Source organism: Brassica rapa, chromosome A06, assembly GCF_000309985.2.
Source record: "Brassica rapa cultivar Chiifu-401-42 chromosome A06, CAAS_Brap_v3.01, whole genome shotgun sequence".
NCBI classification, from domain to species: Eukaryota; Viridiplantae; Streptophyta; class Magnoliopsida; order Brassicales; family Brassicaceae; genus Brassica; species Brassica rapa.
The window spans coordinates 11,482,958-11,497,832 of NC_024800.2; the positions used below are offsets into that span (position 1 = coordinate 11,482,958).

At 39.8% G+C, this 14,875-nt stretch overlaps 4 protein-coding genes and 1 non-coding gene across 9 annotated transcripts; 3 read left to right on the forward strand and 2 right to left on the reverse strand.

Annotated features, from left to right (window-relative positions):
* Positions 1–377: 377 nt before the first annotated feature.
* Positions 378–7,334, forward strand: LOC103873280 (DExH-box ATP-dependent RNA helicase DExH11). 2 transcript variants are annotated; one of them, XM_009151700.3, is made up of 23 exons: positions 378–512; positions 820–1,065; positions 1,184–1,444; positions 1,534–1,602; positions 1,704–1,782; positions 1,863–2,053; positions 2,131–2,238; positions 2,342–2,443; positions 2,512–2,712; positions 2,846–2,956; positions 3,226–3,293; positions 3,387–3,756; positions 3,859–4,014; positions 4,112–4,222; positions 4,328–4,381; positions 4,646–4,903; positions 5,060–5,169; positions 5,364–5,517; positions 5,588–6,035; positions 6,125–6,339; positions 6,425–6,663; positions 6,732–6,858; positions 6,946–7,334. In XM_009151700.3, the coding sequence occupies exons 1-23, from the start codon at positions 378–380 to the stop codon at positions 7,156–7,158; spliced, it is 4,026 nt and encodes a 1,341-aa protein (XP_009149948.1). In that variant the 3' UTR covers positions 7,159–7,334. The 2 variants fall into 2 exon arrangements, with proteins under 2 accessions (XP_009149948.1, XP_009149949.1); XM_009151701.3 differs by lacking the exon at positions 378–512 and having other exon boundaries at positions 843–1,065; positions 1,154–1,444; positions 6,946–7,158.
* On the reverse strand, positions 7,039–10,750 carry LOC103873281 (transcription termination factor MTERF2, chloroplastic). 3 transcript variants are annotated; one of them, XM_033272116.1, is made up of 2 exons: positions 9,271–10,750; positions 7,039–7,499 (listed from the first exon to the last, which is right to left on the reverse strand). In XM_033272116.1, exon 1 carries the CDS (start codon positions 10,609–10,611, stop codon positions 9,286–9,288), a length of 1,326 nt encoding a protein of 441 aa, XP_033128007.1. In that variant the 5' UTR covers positions 10,612–10,750; the 3' UTR covers positions 7,039–7,499; positions 9,271–9,285. The 3 variants fall into 3 exon arrangements, with proteins under 3 accessions (XP_033128007.1, XP_033128006.1, XP_009149950.1); XM_033272115.1 differs by having other exon boundaries at positions 7,039–7,482; positions 9,264–10,749; XM_009151702.3 differs by having other exon boundaries at positions 7,039–7,492; positions 9,264–10,749.
* Positions 10,751–10,799: 49 nt separating this feature from the next.
* LOC103873282 (deoxyuridine 5'-triphosphate nucleotidohydrolase) lies at positions 10,800–11,597 on the forward strand. The gene has a single exon (XM_009151703.3). It carries the CDS (start codon positions 10,838–10,840, stop codon positions 11,453–11,455), a length of 618 nt encoding a protein of 205 aa, XP_009149951.1. The 5' UTR covers positions 10,800–10,837; the 3' UTR covers positions 11,456–11,597.
* A 26-nt stretch (positions 11,598–11,623) lies between these two features.
* On the reverse strand, positions 11,624–14,875 carry LOC103873283 (serine/threonine/tyrosine-protein kinase HT1). Of its 2 annotated transcripts, none has more exons than XM_009151704.3 (4): positions 13,678–14,874; positions 12,769–13,600; positions 12,254–12,700; positions 11,624–12,167 (listed from the first exon to the last, which is right to left on the reverse strand). In XM_009151704.3, the coding sequence occupies exons 2-4, from the start codon at positions 13,477–13,479 to the stop codon at positions 11,859–11,861; spliced, it is 1,467 nt and encodes a 488-aa protein (XP_009149952.1). In that variant the 5' UTR covers positions 13,480–13,600; positions 13,678–14,874; the 3' UTR covers positions 11,624–11,858. The 2 variants fall into 2 exon arrangements, with proteins under 2 accessions (XP_009149952.1, XP_009149953.1); XM_009151705.3 differs by having other exon boundaries at positions 11,859–12,167; positions 12,769–13,483; positions 13,678–14,875.
* Positions 14,122–14,193, forward strand: TRNAG-UCC. Its single transcript has one exon. It is a non-coding gene; the product is annotated as a tRNA-Gly (tRNA).

Genomic DNA, 14,875 nt, shown 5'->3' on the forward strand with positions numbered 1-14,875 from the left:
AAAACGCCATAGCAACCCGCAAAAGGACCGCATATGTTGAGGATTAAACAAATAAATAAACGGCACGGCGTTTAGGGCACGGTGGAACAATCCGAATCTATATTTTAATTGGGGTTTACATTCTGAGGCAAAAGAATTCAATTGCAATTGGGCCTACGTGGGTCTATTTTAGAGCCCATCAGAGATAAAGACAAGAAGCGCTTCTCATTAGTAACAATGAAACGGCAGGGCGTTTTGGAACTCCACTGGAGATAAAGGGGTGGGTTGTTCATAAACAACCTTTCACCGGATCCTCCCTCCCTGGCACACCGTTCGCTGATTTAAACAAAGACGGCGAGAAAGAAAAGGGGAATGCGAAGTAGATTACTGAACAGAGAATGAACAAAGTCGAAGCAGCTAACGAGCTCGCCTTCCGGGTCGGAATCTCCGGTCATGGCGGTCACCTCCGCGTCGAGCCTCTGTACACGGAGGAGAGCGACGGCGCAGTGAACTCACTTCCCGATTTCGTCTCCGTGAGTATTCTTTCCGATTGCTTTGATTTTCCGAGACTCAATCGTGTCAAAATTAGGCTACTGAATTCTGAAAATTAGTTGATTTTTGCTAATAACTATGCGTCTGACTTTGTATGTGTATTTGGTCTCTGTCAATAGGTCTTACTGTGATTGAACTTAGTAGTGTTTGTTGATTAGTGAACTGTTAAATGTGTGAATACAAGTAACCAAATTTCCTGATTCTTTTTTTTTTCATATGGCGTGGGGGATCGTTGTAGATTCTTGCTCAGATACTCATTTATTTTTCCCTATTATGGTGTGTTCTCAGCCTCCTGCATTTGCTAAGGAATCAAAAGAATCGATAAAGGAACATATCGAGGAGAAATATCTCCTCCCAAGACTGGAACCTCAGCAGTTTTCTGCTGAAAACGCTCAGAATCAGTGGGATTTTGATTGGTTTGCTAGGGTTAAGGTGCCTCTTCAACCTTCTTTGCCCAGGTCCGTCCTAGTTCCAACTTGGGAATTGCCATTCAGGCGTCAGAAAACCGGAAGATGGGAGCCAAAGTCAGTGGAGGTAAACTCATTTTTTTCCTTTATCCATGAGTCACAACTTTCTTGGTACAAAGAATGACCAGCTGTTAGACTTCTGTTTCTGACTCTAGTTGGAGAAATGGATTGTCATATTCTCTTAGGTGGATTTATCACAACAAATGTACGGAGATCAAGATTCTGGATTTTTTCCTAGAATGGTGGGACCTCCAAAAGATTTTCTCAGAGGCAGCGCCAATAATCGCCCTTTCCGTCCAGGTGGCTTGGAGGATTCACAGTCTTCAGAGAGAATCCTTCCAGATGGTGTATGTGATGGCCAATGGGTACAGGAATTGCTCAACGGAGGTCCTCCTCTGAACGTTCCTCCTAGTTTCAAGCAGAGTCTAGATCTTGGACATCTCATGGTATCTTATATTATCACCATCTTATGTTATCATTTATTAAATTCACATATGATTTAGTGTGGATTGATTCATCCTGTTTTCCTTTGAAGCCATATCCCCAAACATGGAAAGTTTATGAGGATCAGAGTTCACATGGAAATGCTTCAGATGATAAGCCGGTATGTGGATCAATTTCGTTGGTATATGTGAACTTCCTTTTTTACATTTGGTTGTAGTGATAAATTCGTTTTTACTAAATTTGTGTTGGTGATATTCTCAGAGCAAGTTGTCTATACAATTTGATGATCTATTCAAGACGGTTTTGGAAGAAGATACTGTCTTCGAACTTGATGGAGATGGTGCGTGACACCAGTTATACTTTATACCTTTATCTTCATTTGCCTTTAAATTTTTTCTGATAACGAAAACTGTCATGAAGATCGCTCGGCAGGATCTGAGTCTCCAAAAGCAGAAACTGAACCTGAACCAGAAGCGATCAAAGGTGGAGAACCCAGCAAGGGGACAGATACTGACGTCACCGTGCTGGATGAGATTTTGTCATCAGCTAAAACAGCAATAATGTCGGATGAAGCAATTGCTGGGAACAGTGGTAAACAATTACGGAAAGAGGTAACAAAGCGGATTCTGCATCTGGAGATTTCAGTTTCCCTCCCGTCAACATGATTTATAGTTTGCTCTTCTTATAGGGATGGGCTACTAAAGGAGATAGCCAAGACATTGCAGACCGGTTCCATGAGCTTGTTCCTGACATGGCTATGGAGTTCCCTTTCGAATTGGACATCTTTCAGAAGGAGGTACTTCCCTTGGCTATTTTTAGTTTGCGGATTTTGAGGAACATGCTTGGTTTCCTGTTATATGTGAATTGTCAGTAAATAACCGAGTGTCTTATGCCTACAGGCTATCTGTTGTTTAGAAAAGGGGGAGTCTGTTTTTGTAGCAGCCCATACATCAGCAGGGAAGACAGTTGTTGCAGAATATGCATTCGCTTTGGCCACCAAGGTAGAGAATTCTATCGTGTTTTTATTATTATATTCTTTGCTCTGACTGATTAATGTCCCTCTCTTCAGCATTGTACACGAGCTGTTTATACTGCCCCAATTAAAACCATCAGCAACCAAAAATACAGAGACTTTTGTGGGAAGTTTGATGTAGGACTTCTCACGGGTGATGTTAGCATAAGGCCAGAGGCATCTTGTCTGATTATGACTACAGAAATATTAAGGTCAATGCTGTACCGCGGTGCTGATATCATACGTGATATAGAATGGGTAAAACAGCTTTCTGATGTTAAATTTTTTTCTAATTTTGTATTGTGCTTATATATTTCTATTTCGTAACAGCCTTTGTGGTTCTTTGTGAAGGTCAATCATGTTTTATTGTTGCTGTTCCTTTGACTGGCAGGTTGTATTTGATGAAGTTCACTATGTCAATGACGTAGAGAGAGGTGTTGTTTGGGAAGAAGTCATCATCATGTTGCCAAGGCATATAAATTTTGTCCTTCTTTCTGCAACGGTACTTATTGTTACTTTTATGTTTGTGCGTTTAAAAAATATGGTTCTTTAGAAGTGTTACTTGTGTTTACCATGCACTATTTTCTCAATTTCTAACATTTACGGAGATTCAATCCAACTATAAACTTCACTCAGTTTTTAGTTGCAATATATATTTGTTTTTCTAGCATTTAGTCACTGTTCTCCATTCTGCCTTTTTTTCCAATGAGCTTCTCCTCCTTACTTCATTGCAACTAACAACAGGCAGTGCTAAATTTTAATTGCTTATAGGTGCCTAACACATTTGAATTTGCTGATTGGATTGGCCGAACAAAACAAAAAGAGATACGTGTTACTGGGTGAGATTTATTGTACCCTGGTAAATTAATTGTGAACAATCTAGCTATTCATGAAAATCTTAAATTTCATAATTTTGTGGGTTTTGTTTTCAGCACAACAAAAAGACCAGTTCCTCTAGAGCATTGCCTATTTTATTCTGGCGAACTATACAAAGTATGTGAGAATGAAGTTTTTATATCTAAAGGGATAAAGGATGCTAAAGATACACACAAGAAGAAGAATTCAAGTGCAGTTAGTGTCGGTCCTAAACAGCACGCGGGATCTTCAGCTCATCAGGATGGGAACAAATCTCAGAAACATGAAGCTCACTCTCGTGGCAAGCAGAATAAACATTCAAATGTAAAAGATTTGGCAAAGTCCTCTTACGGTGGTAACGGCCAGAACAATGGGGCATTTAGACGATCAGCAGCTTCAAATTGGTTGCTGCTTATCAACAAGCTCTCAAAGAAGTCCCTATTACCTGTATGTTATATGTCACTTATGTTTTCTCTATGGTTATGAGGTGTATATTCAATCCTATCTGGAGTTTGTTTACTAACCTTTGGATATTACGTTTCCTACTAGGTGGTTGTCTTCTGTTTCTCAAAGAATTATTGCGATAGGTGTGCTGACGCTTTGACTGGGACTGATCTTACTACTAGTTCTGAGAAAAGTGAAATCCGCGTCTTCTGCGATAAAGCTTTTTCGAGATTAAAAGGGTCTGATCGGAATTTACCTCAGGTTGGTTATCTTACGAATTTCCCGTCTTTTCACATTTTAAATTTAGAGAGGTACCTTTATTCGTGCTCATGAACTGTTGGGGTTACACATTTTAAAGGTCCTCAGAGTCCAAAGCCTACTTCATAGAGGAATCGGTGTTCATCATGCTGGGCTGCTTCCAATAGTAAAGGAAGTTGTTGAAATGCTCTTTTGCCGTGGTGTCATTAAGGTAAGCTTAGTATTTTTCGTGCTGCCACATTTGACGTCATATTGCGACTTTTTCATTATTTTTATAATCTCTTCCGGCAATTGGTCGTTTGTCATATTTCTACAGGTGCTATTTTCAACGGAGACATTCGCTATGGGGGTTAATGCTCCGGCTAGAACGGTGAGGCTTCTCTGTTTTTTTCTTCTTGCGGATGTGAATTTAGTGTTACAATGTTAAGTGGCTTATTCTTTACAACATACCGTATTATATGGATTGTCATATGACATTTGTTAGGAGAAGAGTTTAATATTATATCTGAGTTGTTGAAAATGTCATTCCAAGTTATTGTCTCCAGTGTGTTGGAATTTCTTTAACAAATGTGGTATTCACAAATCTCCTGAATGAATTTTCCTGCAACTTACTTTTCTATGATTTACGCTACAGGTTGTTTTCGATGCTTTGAGGAAGTTTGATGGAAAGGAATTCAGATCATTACTTCCTGGAGAGTACACTCAAATGGCAGGGCGTGCTGGCAGAAGAGGACTTGACAAAACTGGCACAGTTGTTGTCATGTGTCGCGATGAAGTTCCAGATGAAAGTGATCTGAGGCGTATAATTGTTGGAAGCGCAACAAGACTAGAATCTCAGTTCCGATTAACCTACATAATGATCCTCCATCTTTTACGCGTTGAAGAATTGAAGGTATCTTAATGTCTGGACCATTGATCTACCATCTCATTTAGTTGCATGCCTGTAGTTCCCATGGATTTCCAGCCCAGTGACCTTGGCAGTGCACGTGTTTTGGTACCGAGTCTTGCATTGGACTTTTTCTAACTTGTCATTTTTTCAAATTGCAAGGTGGAGGACATGCTGAAAAGAAGTTTTGCTGAATTCCATGCTCAAAAGAAGCTGCCGGAGAAACAACAACTTCTCATGCTGAAACGTTCTCTACCAGTCAAAACTATTGAGTAAGGCGAATCCCTTATCTTATGGATACTAGAAAGACTGCAAAACTACTTAACGTCTTTATATGTATAGCACTAATATGTGTAGTATCCTTAAAAATGTTAAAAAATCCAATTATTCTAACGTTTTGTTTGTGTCACCTCTGTATTCAACTCCAGATTGTTTTATGGATAAACGTATTGCTTTGTGCGTGTAGATGTATTAAAGGTGAACCAGCAATTGAAGATTACTATGAGATGTATATGGAAGCAAACGAATGTAACAGCAAAATGTCGGAAGCAGTCATGCAATCTCCTAATACCCAGCAACATCTTGTACCCGGAAGAGTAGTGGTCATGAAATCTGAAACGGTGAGGCCCAGTCTCCACCTCTCTTTTCTCTGGTTCATAATTTATGTTTCTCATTTGTGTAATTTTACAGGGCATAGACAATTTACTTGGAGTCGTACTGAAGGGACTTTCAAACAGACAATATGTTGTTTTGGTGATAAAATCTGAAATTCCACCACCAGAGAAAAATATGGTCAGCATTGACAAGAAAAGCTCAGATCCCTCTCAAGGTTTCTTTATCGCGCCCAAGTCAAAACGTGGTTTTGAGGATGACTATTATTCGACGTCCAGCTCTAGAAAAGGTACCGGTGTTATCAAGATAGAGCTCCCGTACCATGGAGTTGCTGCTGGTGTAGGGTACGAGGTCAGAGCGTTTGATAACAAAGAAGTCTTGTGTATATGCGTTAGCAAGATAAAGATTGATCAGGTGCGTCTACTCGAGGATGGGAACAAGGCAGCTTTTTCTCAGACGGTTCAACAGCTTTTGGATCTGAAATCAGACGGAAACAAGTTTCCTCCTGCTCTAGACCCAGTTAAAGGTTTTCTCAATTAAATTCTAGCCCCCGGATCATTCTTTCTGGCTGGAAATTCATTTCCCTCATAAACTCATTTGATAATTCTGTTTCAGATTTGAAGCTGAAAGATGCTGAGCTTGTGGAAACTTACTATAAATGGACCAGCTTGTTACAAAAGATGTCCATGAATAAGTGTCACGGTTGTGTCAAATTGGATGAGCACATGAAGCTAGCTAGGGAGATTAGGAAGCATAAGAAAGATCTCAAAGATCTCGAATTCCAAATGTCCGATGAAGCCCTGTTACAGATGCCTGCGTTTCAGGGCAGGGTACGGTTAAATGAGAAGTTCATCTTTGTTTCCTTCTTGTATGATGGATTCGAGTAACACGAAGAGCTCTAAACTTTTCTTGCAGATCGATGTTCTGAAGAAAATTGGGTGTATAGATGATGACCTCGTCGTCCAAATCAAAGGCCGTGTCGCTTGCGAGATGAACTCTGGGGAAGAATTGATCTGTACAGTATGCCTGTTCGAGAATCAGTTTGAAGAGTTGGAACCAGAAGAAGCAGTGGCTATAATGTCTGCCTTTGTCTTCCAACAGAAAAACACTTCGGCGCCTTCACTTACTCCTAAACTGGCCAAGGCTAAGCAAAGGTGTGTTACGATCACACTCTTTCCCGTCATGATATAATCAGTTTAGTTATTGACCCTCTTGGGGACAGAGTCTATGATACAGCAATCAAACTTGGTGAGCTTCAAGCTCATTACAACTTACAAATCGACCCTGAGGAGTATGCACAGGAGAGTCTCAAGTTTGGTCTGGTCGAAGTGGTTTATGAATGGGCAAAGGTCTGTTAACCAGACAATCTTTCTTATTACATTCCGCTGTTTCCGCATCTTACTGGAACATGTCGTATGCTTTTGATATCTTTGCAGGGAACTCCATTTGCAGAGATATGTGAATTGACAGATGTCCCGGAAGGTCTGATAGTTCGGACCATTGTGAGATTAGACGAGACGTGCCGGGAGTTCAAGAACGCAGCCGCCATTATGGGGAACTCAGCGTTACACAAGAAAATGGATTCGGCTTCGAACGCGATAAAACGCGACATCGTGTTTGCAGCTAGTCTGTATGTGACTGGAGTGTAAGATTTGATTCATGTTAGCTGACCAGACACCTTTTCACTTAAGCTGAAAGTGAAATATTCCGTTGTGTATTATTGTCGTCTAAGCTATAAAACTCCTGCAGAATCTAAATATTTATCCGTTTTCTTAGAATAGTAGAAAGTAATTTTATCATTAATACAAAAATATTATCAAAACTTTTCGGATTGTTACATTATTTTAACGCAAAATTTGTAATTAACCAATGAAATACTCGATTTATAATTTCCTCAGTCGGATTGTATATTATTAGAAACGGGTCGGATTCAAGTAGAACTGAGACTACAAAAATGGTTTCAAATACACTCTCAAATCGTCTATCAAAAGTAGGGGTGGGCAAAAAACCCAAACCGAACCGAACCGAACCAACCAAACCGAAGTTAAACCGAACCAAACCAAACCGTGCTCTTTATGTAACCCAAGTGGTTCATGTTTTACTCAACCCGAACGGTTTGGTTTGGTTTGGGTTTAAACCAAACCAAACCAAACCAAACCGATAATCCAATATATATATAGTAAAAATATATATAATATATATATGTATTAACATATTGAAAATTTTAGTTAAAGTTTCGTTTTTCATTTTTTCATAATTTCCATATCTTTAAAAAAAATTATAAATACGATTCAAATAATACTATCTATATATATAAAAAAATGTTCGCTTCACTCCTGTGCATCCACGTCACTAAGTTAATTCTTCTTAGTGTGACACGTGTTCAACTCTGGTTTTTTCATCTTTTTAATTTGTTTTTTTTGGGCTTCATGAGTGGGCTTCCGTTTTTATTAAATGAGTTATTGAAAATTATTTTCTGAGCCACCATCCAACCTTTTCTCCAACCAAAAAAACTGAGACAGATCACATCTGTAATCCAAGCATTTTTTTAATCCAAACAAACTTTTTTCCGTCAAAAACTCCTAAAGATTACATCTAAGCCTGCGAATTAGGTAAATCTGGAAAAAATCGATTAAGTTACTGTTTTCTGTTTTTTTTTCAGACTGAAAAATATCTATATAATTGAACCAAACAGATAAAATACTGTCACTTTATGTTGATGAACTGTAAATCAAATCCTAATTTATCAAGTAAAACAGAAAAGAAGAAAGTGAACGACGAAGCATAATTAGATGAAAAGGGAAATTAGGTGGTGAAGAAGAAGATGGGGTCAGGTGGTAAAGAAGAAGGTGAGGTGGTTAAACGAAGAAGATGGATGAGATGAAAAGGGAGATTAGGTGATGAAGAAGATACGGTGAGGAGGTGAAGACGAAAGTGAGGTGATGAAAAAAGAATACGGGTCGGATGAGATAGTGAAAGAAATAAGAAAATTAGGTTTAGTCGGCTGAGAGAAAAACAATAAAAGAACTTTTTTTTCTTTTTTAGTTCAGTTAACCTTTCGTTTAATTTTTATGTACCCAATCAAGTTAAAGTCCACTAATAACCCAATAACTAAAGTTCATTAATACAAAATATGGATAATAGACAAAACAAACTCAATCATGCATTCACATATCAATTTAACTGGAAAAAAAAATCTTACTAAACGCCTAAAAACATGACCATCAATTTAAAAATAATACATAAGTGACATTATTCTCAAATCAGAATACATCATAATTTATTTATCATTTATATTTCTGATACTATTTATGTGATATAATATGAATTTTTGTAGTGTATCATACATATTTCACGCAAATGAAAACTTAAAACACTAACTATAAAATCATACAAAAATAATAAAATGATCACAAGTAAAGTATATCTCGCCCGTAGGGCGGGCCGACCCTAGTTATATATAAAATCATGTAGCATAAGTTTTTATATTCTCACTCTATTGTTTATGAGTTGATTATTTTTTAATAAAAGTATAAAACTGATGCCTTCATATTTTATAACCAACCCGAACTACACTGAACAAAACTAGACCATAATAATGTAAACCGAACTAAATCTAAACCAAACCGAACTGAACCGAACCAAATTAAACCCAAACCGAACCCTACTTTGGTTTTAATTGGTTTGAGTTTTATAAAACCCAAATTACCCAAACCAAACCGAACCCGAAACTAAACCGAAATGCCCACCCCTAATCAAAAGATTCACCAACGAAACTACGAAACACGCTGTCCGGTTAACATAGCCATCAACTCAGGCACTAGCTTCCCCTGCTTCATCACATATCTGCTCAAGAACTCCTCATCAGTACATACGAAGACAGATGACATTGGAGGGTTTCCACCTCTGATCAATCCTTTAGACATGAGAGCTTTGATTACGTTAGACCTTGGCACAATCCTCTTCTCCAAGCTGTATCCAAACACCGAAGGTACCAATACCACAGCCTCCGGTGGCCATTTCATCTTCTTGACCAGAAACTCAAACTTCTTCTTCAACGACTCCGCAGAATAACCAAAGCACTGAGGAAACCGCTTGATCATAATCTTATACTCATCTCTGCTGAATCCTAACCCTACAAACGTATCAACAGACTCCAGTATCTTCTCCTCTGAAGAGCGTATACATTCTGGACGCAACTTCAACACCGAAAGAACCTCTTCCTCGTCAAGCCCACACATCTTGAGCGTCTCAAACGTCTGAGCTATCTTCTTCTCCGAGAATTTAAGAAAGAAAGGCCACTTCTTGAAGATTCTCCATACATCCTCCTCACTAAAGCCTAGCCTTTTGTACACATTCACCTTCTCTTCAATCGTCTTATCGCTCATTTCGTAGACAACGTGCAGAGCCTCCACGAACTTTGACTTGGTCGGATCAAAACCCATGTCAACTACTTTCTTGAGAGTCTCATCGAACTTCTCTTTCCCGCAAACGGGTTGGCACCTGGAGATGAGCAATGAGAAGAGCAAGTTCTGAGGCACACCCAACTCTTTCAAAACAGATATGTTTCGGATCCTGTTCTTCACCTTACCCTCTGTCCAAGAGTGAGACAGCTTACCTTGTTGCATAATGTCTTTGACGAAGTCATAGTACAAGCTGAGAGATTTCCCCACTCTCTTTTCCAAAATCTTGGGAACTTTCGAAACAATCTCCGCGAGCTCAGAGCTCGAAGCTCCTCTGTGCTGCAAAGCTTGAATCTTGGGACGAAGAGATGTCTCGGCGTCTTCTACAAGCAGTCGTGGGTAAGTGGTTACGATCCTAGAGATCTGAGAGTCTTCGAACCCATTACTTCTGAGAAGATTTAGCACGGAATCTGGGTTTAGCTTGTCCTCGAAAGTGACTTTCCTTGAGATCGATTCCGCGAGCTTTGTAGTTAAACCCAATGATTCAACGAGATAAGAGACCGTGAAAGTGTTTCCTTGAGGGTTCACATTTGCAGAGGAGAAAGAAAATGCATTTTGCAGAATGTTCAATGAGACTCTCAGATTACGCCATTTCTGCAACTCCACCGACCTTCTTCCATGGAGTATAATAGAATACATGAGAAGGAACACAAAAAAAGCAAAAGAACCAAACAGCTAAACTCTCTCAAGACTCAACCCCACCGACCCATAAACCCTAATTTCATTTATTGATGTATTTGGGTTAAAATGAATATTTATAAATGGGCTAATGGGCCGATCTATAGATAAAGTCAATAAGCCCATTTGAAGAAGACAAGAAGTGGAGGGAAAGTTTGGCGCCATTGACTCAATACTGCCTACATTAATGGCGGAACTACGACGCCTCTTCTTCTTCACAGCACCAACAAGTCTACCTCAATTGCAATTAGGGTTTCTCTACTCGCGGCGGTTATCTTCAACAACTCGTCTTCCTTTTCCCACGATGGCCTGCGTCGAAGCGAAGAGCAACAGTCCTGACGTGAAGGAGCCCTTGGCGAAACTCCAGAAGCTCGATTCTGGACCCTTCTTCAAAGTGAAGAAGCTCTCCGAGAAAGCCGTTCTGCCTACAAGAGGCTCACCTCTCTCCGCCGGCTACGATCTCTCCAGTGCCGTGGACTCGAAAGTTCCGGCGAGAGGTAAGGCGCTTATCCCGACGGATCTCAGCGTCGCTGTCCCTGAAGGAACCTACGCGAGAATCGCTCCGAGATCTGGTCTCGCCTGGAAGCACTCGATTGATGTGGGAGCGGGAGTCATCGACGCAGATTACAGAGGACAGGTTGGTGTGATTCTGTTCAATCACTCGGATGTTGAGTTCGAGGTGAAGGTGGGAGATAGAATCGCGCAGATGATAATCGAGAAGATCGTGACGCCGCAAGTCATCGAGGTTGAGGATCTGGACGCTACTGTTCGTGGTGATGGTGGTTTCGGGTCTACTGGTGTTTAAGTAGTTTCTATCTTCTTCGTTGTGCTTTTGTCTCTTAGTAAGTTTAGTGTTATTTGGTCGAACAGATTGTGGGCATGGTTTCATTTTAAAATCTTTTCTTTATTATAATTAATTACTCGCAAAAAGGCTCATATTCAAAACAGATTTGATAAGATGAAGTAAGAGTGATAATCCATGAAACAATCTCTCACTGTATAAATCAATTTCAAGTTTAAAAGAAAAAAAAACAGATGACTTAAACAAAAAAAGACCAAGCCAATCTAAGAAGAAGATTGATTCAACGGTTGTGTCCTAACAAAATCAAACGCAGACAGAAACAGTGGATGAAATGAACCAAAAAAAAAAAAAAACATAACCACTGACGCTTTTTTATATTCACAAAATGAGAGTCGAGAGTCTGGTCTCAAGCGAATCTAGGCTTAGGCGTGGCAGGGCATAGAGTATCGTTGTTGTTGTTGCTGCTGCCGTGGTGGTGGTGGTGGACTGACCCGAAGATATGGCTCCAGTATTTATTACCTTTCTTAGCTTGTGGACATATCTGGTTCGGCATAAGACTCAGTCTCCCTTCGTTTTTCAGTGACTTTTCAAAGTGTTCCAACACTTTCACAATCTGCCAGAATTCTGGTCTCTTGTCTGTTTGCACCGACCAGCACTGCTCAATCAGATCTTTCATGGGCGCTGGACATTTCTTTGGTATGGCCGGTCTAGTGTTCTGACCAAATAACAACACAAAAACCCTCGTGTAAATAAATCATAAAAGAAAACTGATATTCATAAACAGGGAGATGATGCTCACACCTTGTGCATGACTGCGAAAGCAGCTTGGACAGGACCCATCTTCTCAAATGGAACTGCTCCAGCTGCCATTTCCCATAAGACCAGTCCAAAACTATATACATCCGACTTGCCTCCGTGTGGTTTCCTGCTCAACACTTCGGGTGCCATCCACCTATACGTTCCTGTCTCCGCCCCTAAAATATCACAGTTCTCCTCGTCGCACGCTATGCCAAAGTCTGCGACCTTCAAGTTGAAGTCTTTGTCAATCAACACGTTCTCCGGCTTAAGATCCCGGTGAACTATCTTCTGTGAGTGAATGTATTCCATCCCTCTCGCAATGTCCAGACCAAACTTGACTAGCTGTGGCAAAGGAAGGGATTTGATCTCCAGCTTGTGCAGATATGATCTCAAAGACCCGTTAGCTAAATACTCCGTGATGATACAGTTTCCAACATTCACTCCCACAAACTGATTTAAGAGAAGAAAATTCAATTTAAAGCACACCAAAGACATGATTCATAATAACACAAAATCACCTTGACAACATTAGGATGGCTGAGTCGAGACAAAAGAGTGGCTTCCTTGGTAAACTGTTTCTCCAAACGAGCTCCCAAGAATCTATCTTCGCAATCATCAGGCGCTGTGGTAATCTTGAGAGCAACAGCTTCGCCTTTGTAGACACCATGGTAAAGCTGGCTAAACTTGCCATGCGCAAACAGGTCTCCACGGGTGAGATGAGAGGTATCAACGCGGTGTTCGTCGAGCACACCCATAGCAGTTACTTCATTACCTGAATGATCAAAAGACTTTGAAGACCGCATCTCCTTCCTGCTCTTGGGCCTGTCCTTTAAAGGACCTGAGAAAGATAGAGGCCGAAGAGCGTGTGATAGTTTCTCAAAGGAACTCTTGCGGGAGAAGTTGCCCTTGTTGGTTGCTTCGACTCTGATAGGATGAGGAGTTGAGAATCTCTTGACACCAGACTTTGCTTCTTTAAAAGAATCAGAGATGGGTATGTGAGGAGACGGAGAAGTAGCCCTCTTTCTGTTTTGCTGCTTAGCCTGAGAAGGTCCGACATGAGACTTGAGATCAGATGGGGAACTGAGAGGCATTCTTTTCAAACCGGAACAAGTCTTGTTGTCTCGGTAGGTTGTAATGGGAAGGGAGTCTGATCTAGGGGTGATGATACGATGACAAACGGTATGAGAATACTTGGCCCTCCTTATCCAAGAACTAGACTCTTCCTCCATTTCTCTAAGAGGAAAATGTCAGAAACTCATGTTAATGACTTTTATCCTCTCCCCCCAACGATTAAAACCAAGAGTCGAAAACGCAACACCCAAACCGCCGGAGATGATGATTCCACCAAAACTAATATTATTTCATCAACCAATTATGTTTTTAGAACACAGTCAACGACGAAAAAAAGAAAGAAATCGAGAACGTACCTGAAACACGAGAAGGAAGGAGGTTGAAGGAGGGAGAAAGAGGTGAATCAGAATCCGGCGATTGGATTGCGTGCGAAGAGGGGAGAACGAGGGGAGGAGTTTGGAGGAAGCTACAATGGGAATTTGACGACTTTTATTTATTTATTTTGGGTTGGTTGGTTGGTTGAAGGAGACGACGAAAGCAATAGCTCCAAAGGAAGGAAGGAAGGTCTTTTTATGGCTTTCAAATATACATAGTATTATTAAACATTCCTCTAATATTTATTACAAACTACTCAATGAATGACCAATTCAATTCTCCGGGATTTTGTCAAACAAGAAAAACGCGGACGAACGTACATGACTTCTAACGATGTCGTTTTGTGCTGTCTTTCAATTGTCAACGCGGACGATATGCTTTGCTTCTTTCAAACATATTTTTATTCTTTCGAATTTCAACAAAAAGCGTCTGTAGTCCAACGGTTAGGATAATTGCCTTCCAAGCAATAGACCCGGGTTCGACTCCCGGCAGACGCAAGCATTTTCTTTTTTAAAAGTTTGTTTGAAATTGAATTCGTTTAATGCTTTAAAGATATTTACTACTATACGCATGTGTATTCTTCAAGATTGTAATAAGTGTCTCATCTCCTTGGTGTTGCGTAAAGTTTATTACTTTTTGAATCGTAGTTAGTTCTTTGAAAGAAACTTCAAATTTGCTCTTGCTAATAATGTTTTTGTTTTTCTTACTAATTCCGCAGAAAGATCTCTGGTCAAAGTGAAATTCGGTCTTTCCAAGCACGTTAACAAGAATGAAACATGTGCTCTTCCGTCCGTTATTCCTTTAAACCTGTATGCATTGACCGAAAATATACAGAAAAAAACATATACATAAAAACAAAATTATTAAAAAAAAGAGAGAGAAATATTTAATACGAATTGGAGCTTTCACTATCCTGACACAGAAATCAAATTAATATACGGGGAAACTGACATTCGCATAAATAAATAAAATAATTTTGAAATTAGGCGTTACAAACGGGCTATTTTTTAAAAAAATTCGAAAAAATACAAATAGGCGCCTAAGATAAGATAATTAGGGGGGAAATAATAATCAGGGGATAATAATAACAAGACAGAGCAATCAATATTAAACAAAAAAAAAAAAAAAAATACCCGTTGGGTGGCAATCTCCGCTGTTATAAAACCCACTCTCTCACTC

Excerpts from the sequence above, each read along its gene's own strand:
- LOC103873281 (XM_033272116.1), bottom strand. The coding sequence starts at position 10,611 with ATGTATTCTATTATACTCCATGGAAGAAGGTCGGTGGAGTTGCAGAAA.
- LOC103873280 (XM_009151700.3), top strand. The coding sequence starts at position 378 with ATGAACAAAGTCGAAGCAGCTAACGAGCTCGCCTTCCGGGTCGGAATC. Across the intron at positions 1,445-1,533 it reads TAGATCTTGGACATCTCATG|CCATATCCCCAAACATGGAA; the intron begins GTATCTTATATT and ends TTTCCTTTGAAG. Across the intron at positions 6,340-6,424 it reads TGCCTGCGTTTCAGGGCAGG|ATCGATGTTCTGAAGAAAAT; the intron begins GTACGGTTAAAT and ends CTTTTCTTGCAG.
- LOC103873282 (XM_009151703.3), top strand. The coding sequence starts at position 10,838 with ATGGCGGAACTACGACGCCTCTTCTTCTTCACAGCACCAACAAGTCTA.
- LOC103873283 (XM_009151704.3), bottom strand. The coding sequence starts at position 13,479 with ATGGAGGAAGAGTCTAGTTCTTGGATAAGGAGGGCCAAGTATTCTCAT. Across the intron at positions 12,701-12,768 it reads GCCATCCTAATGTTGTCAAG|TTTGTGGGAGTGAATGTTGG; the intron begins GTGATTTTGTGT and ends CTCTTAAATCAG. Across the intron at positions 12,168-12,253 it reads CTTTCGCAGTCATGCACAAG|AACACTAGACCGGCCATACC; the intron begins GTGTGAGCATCA and ends TTATTTGGTCAG.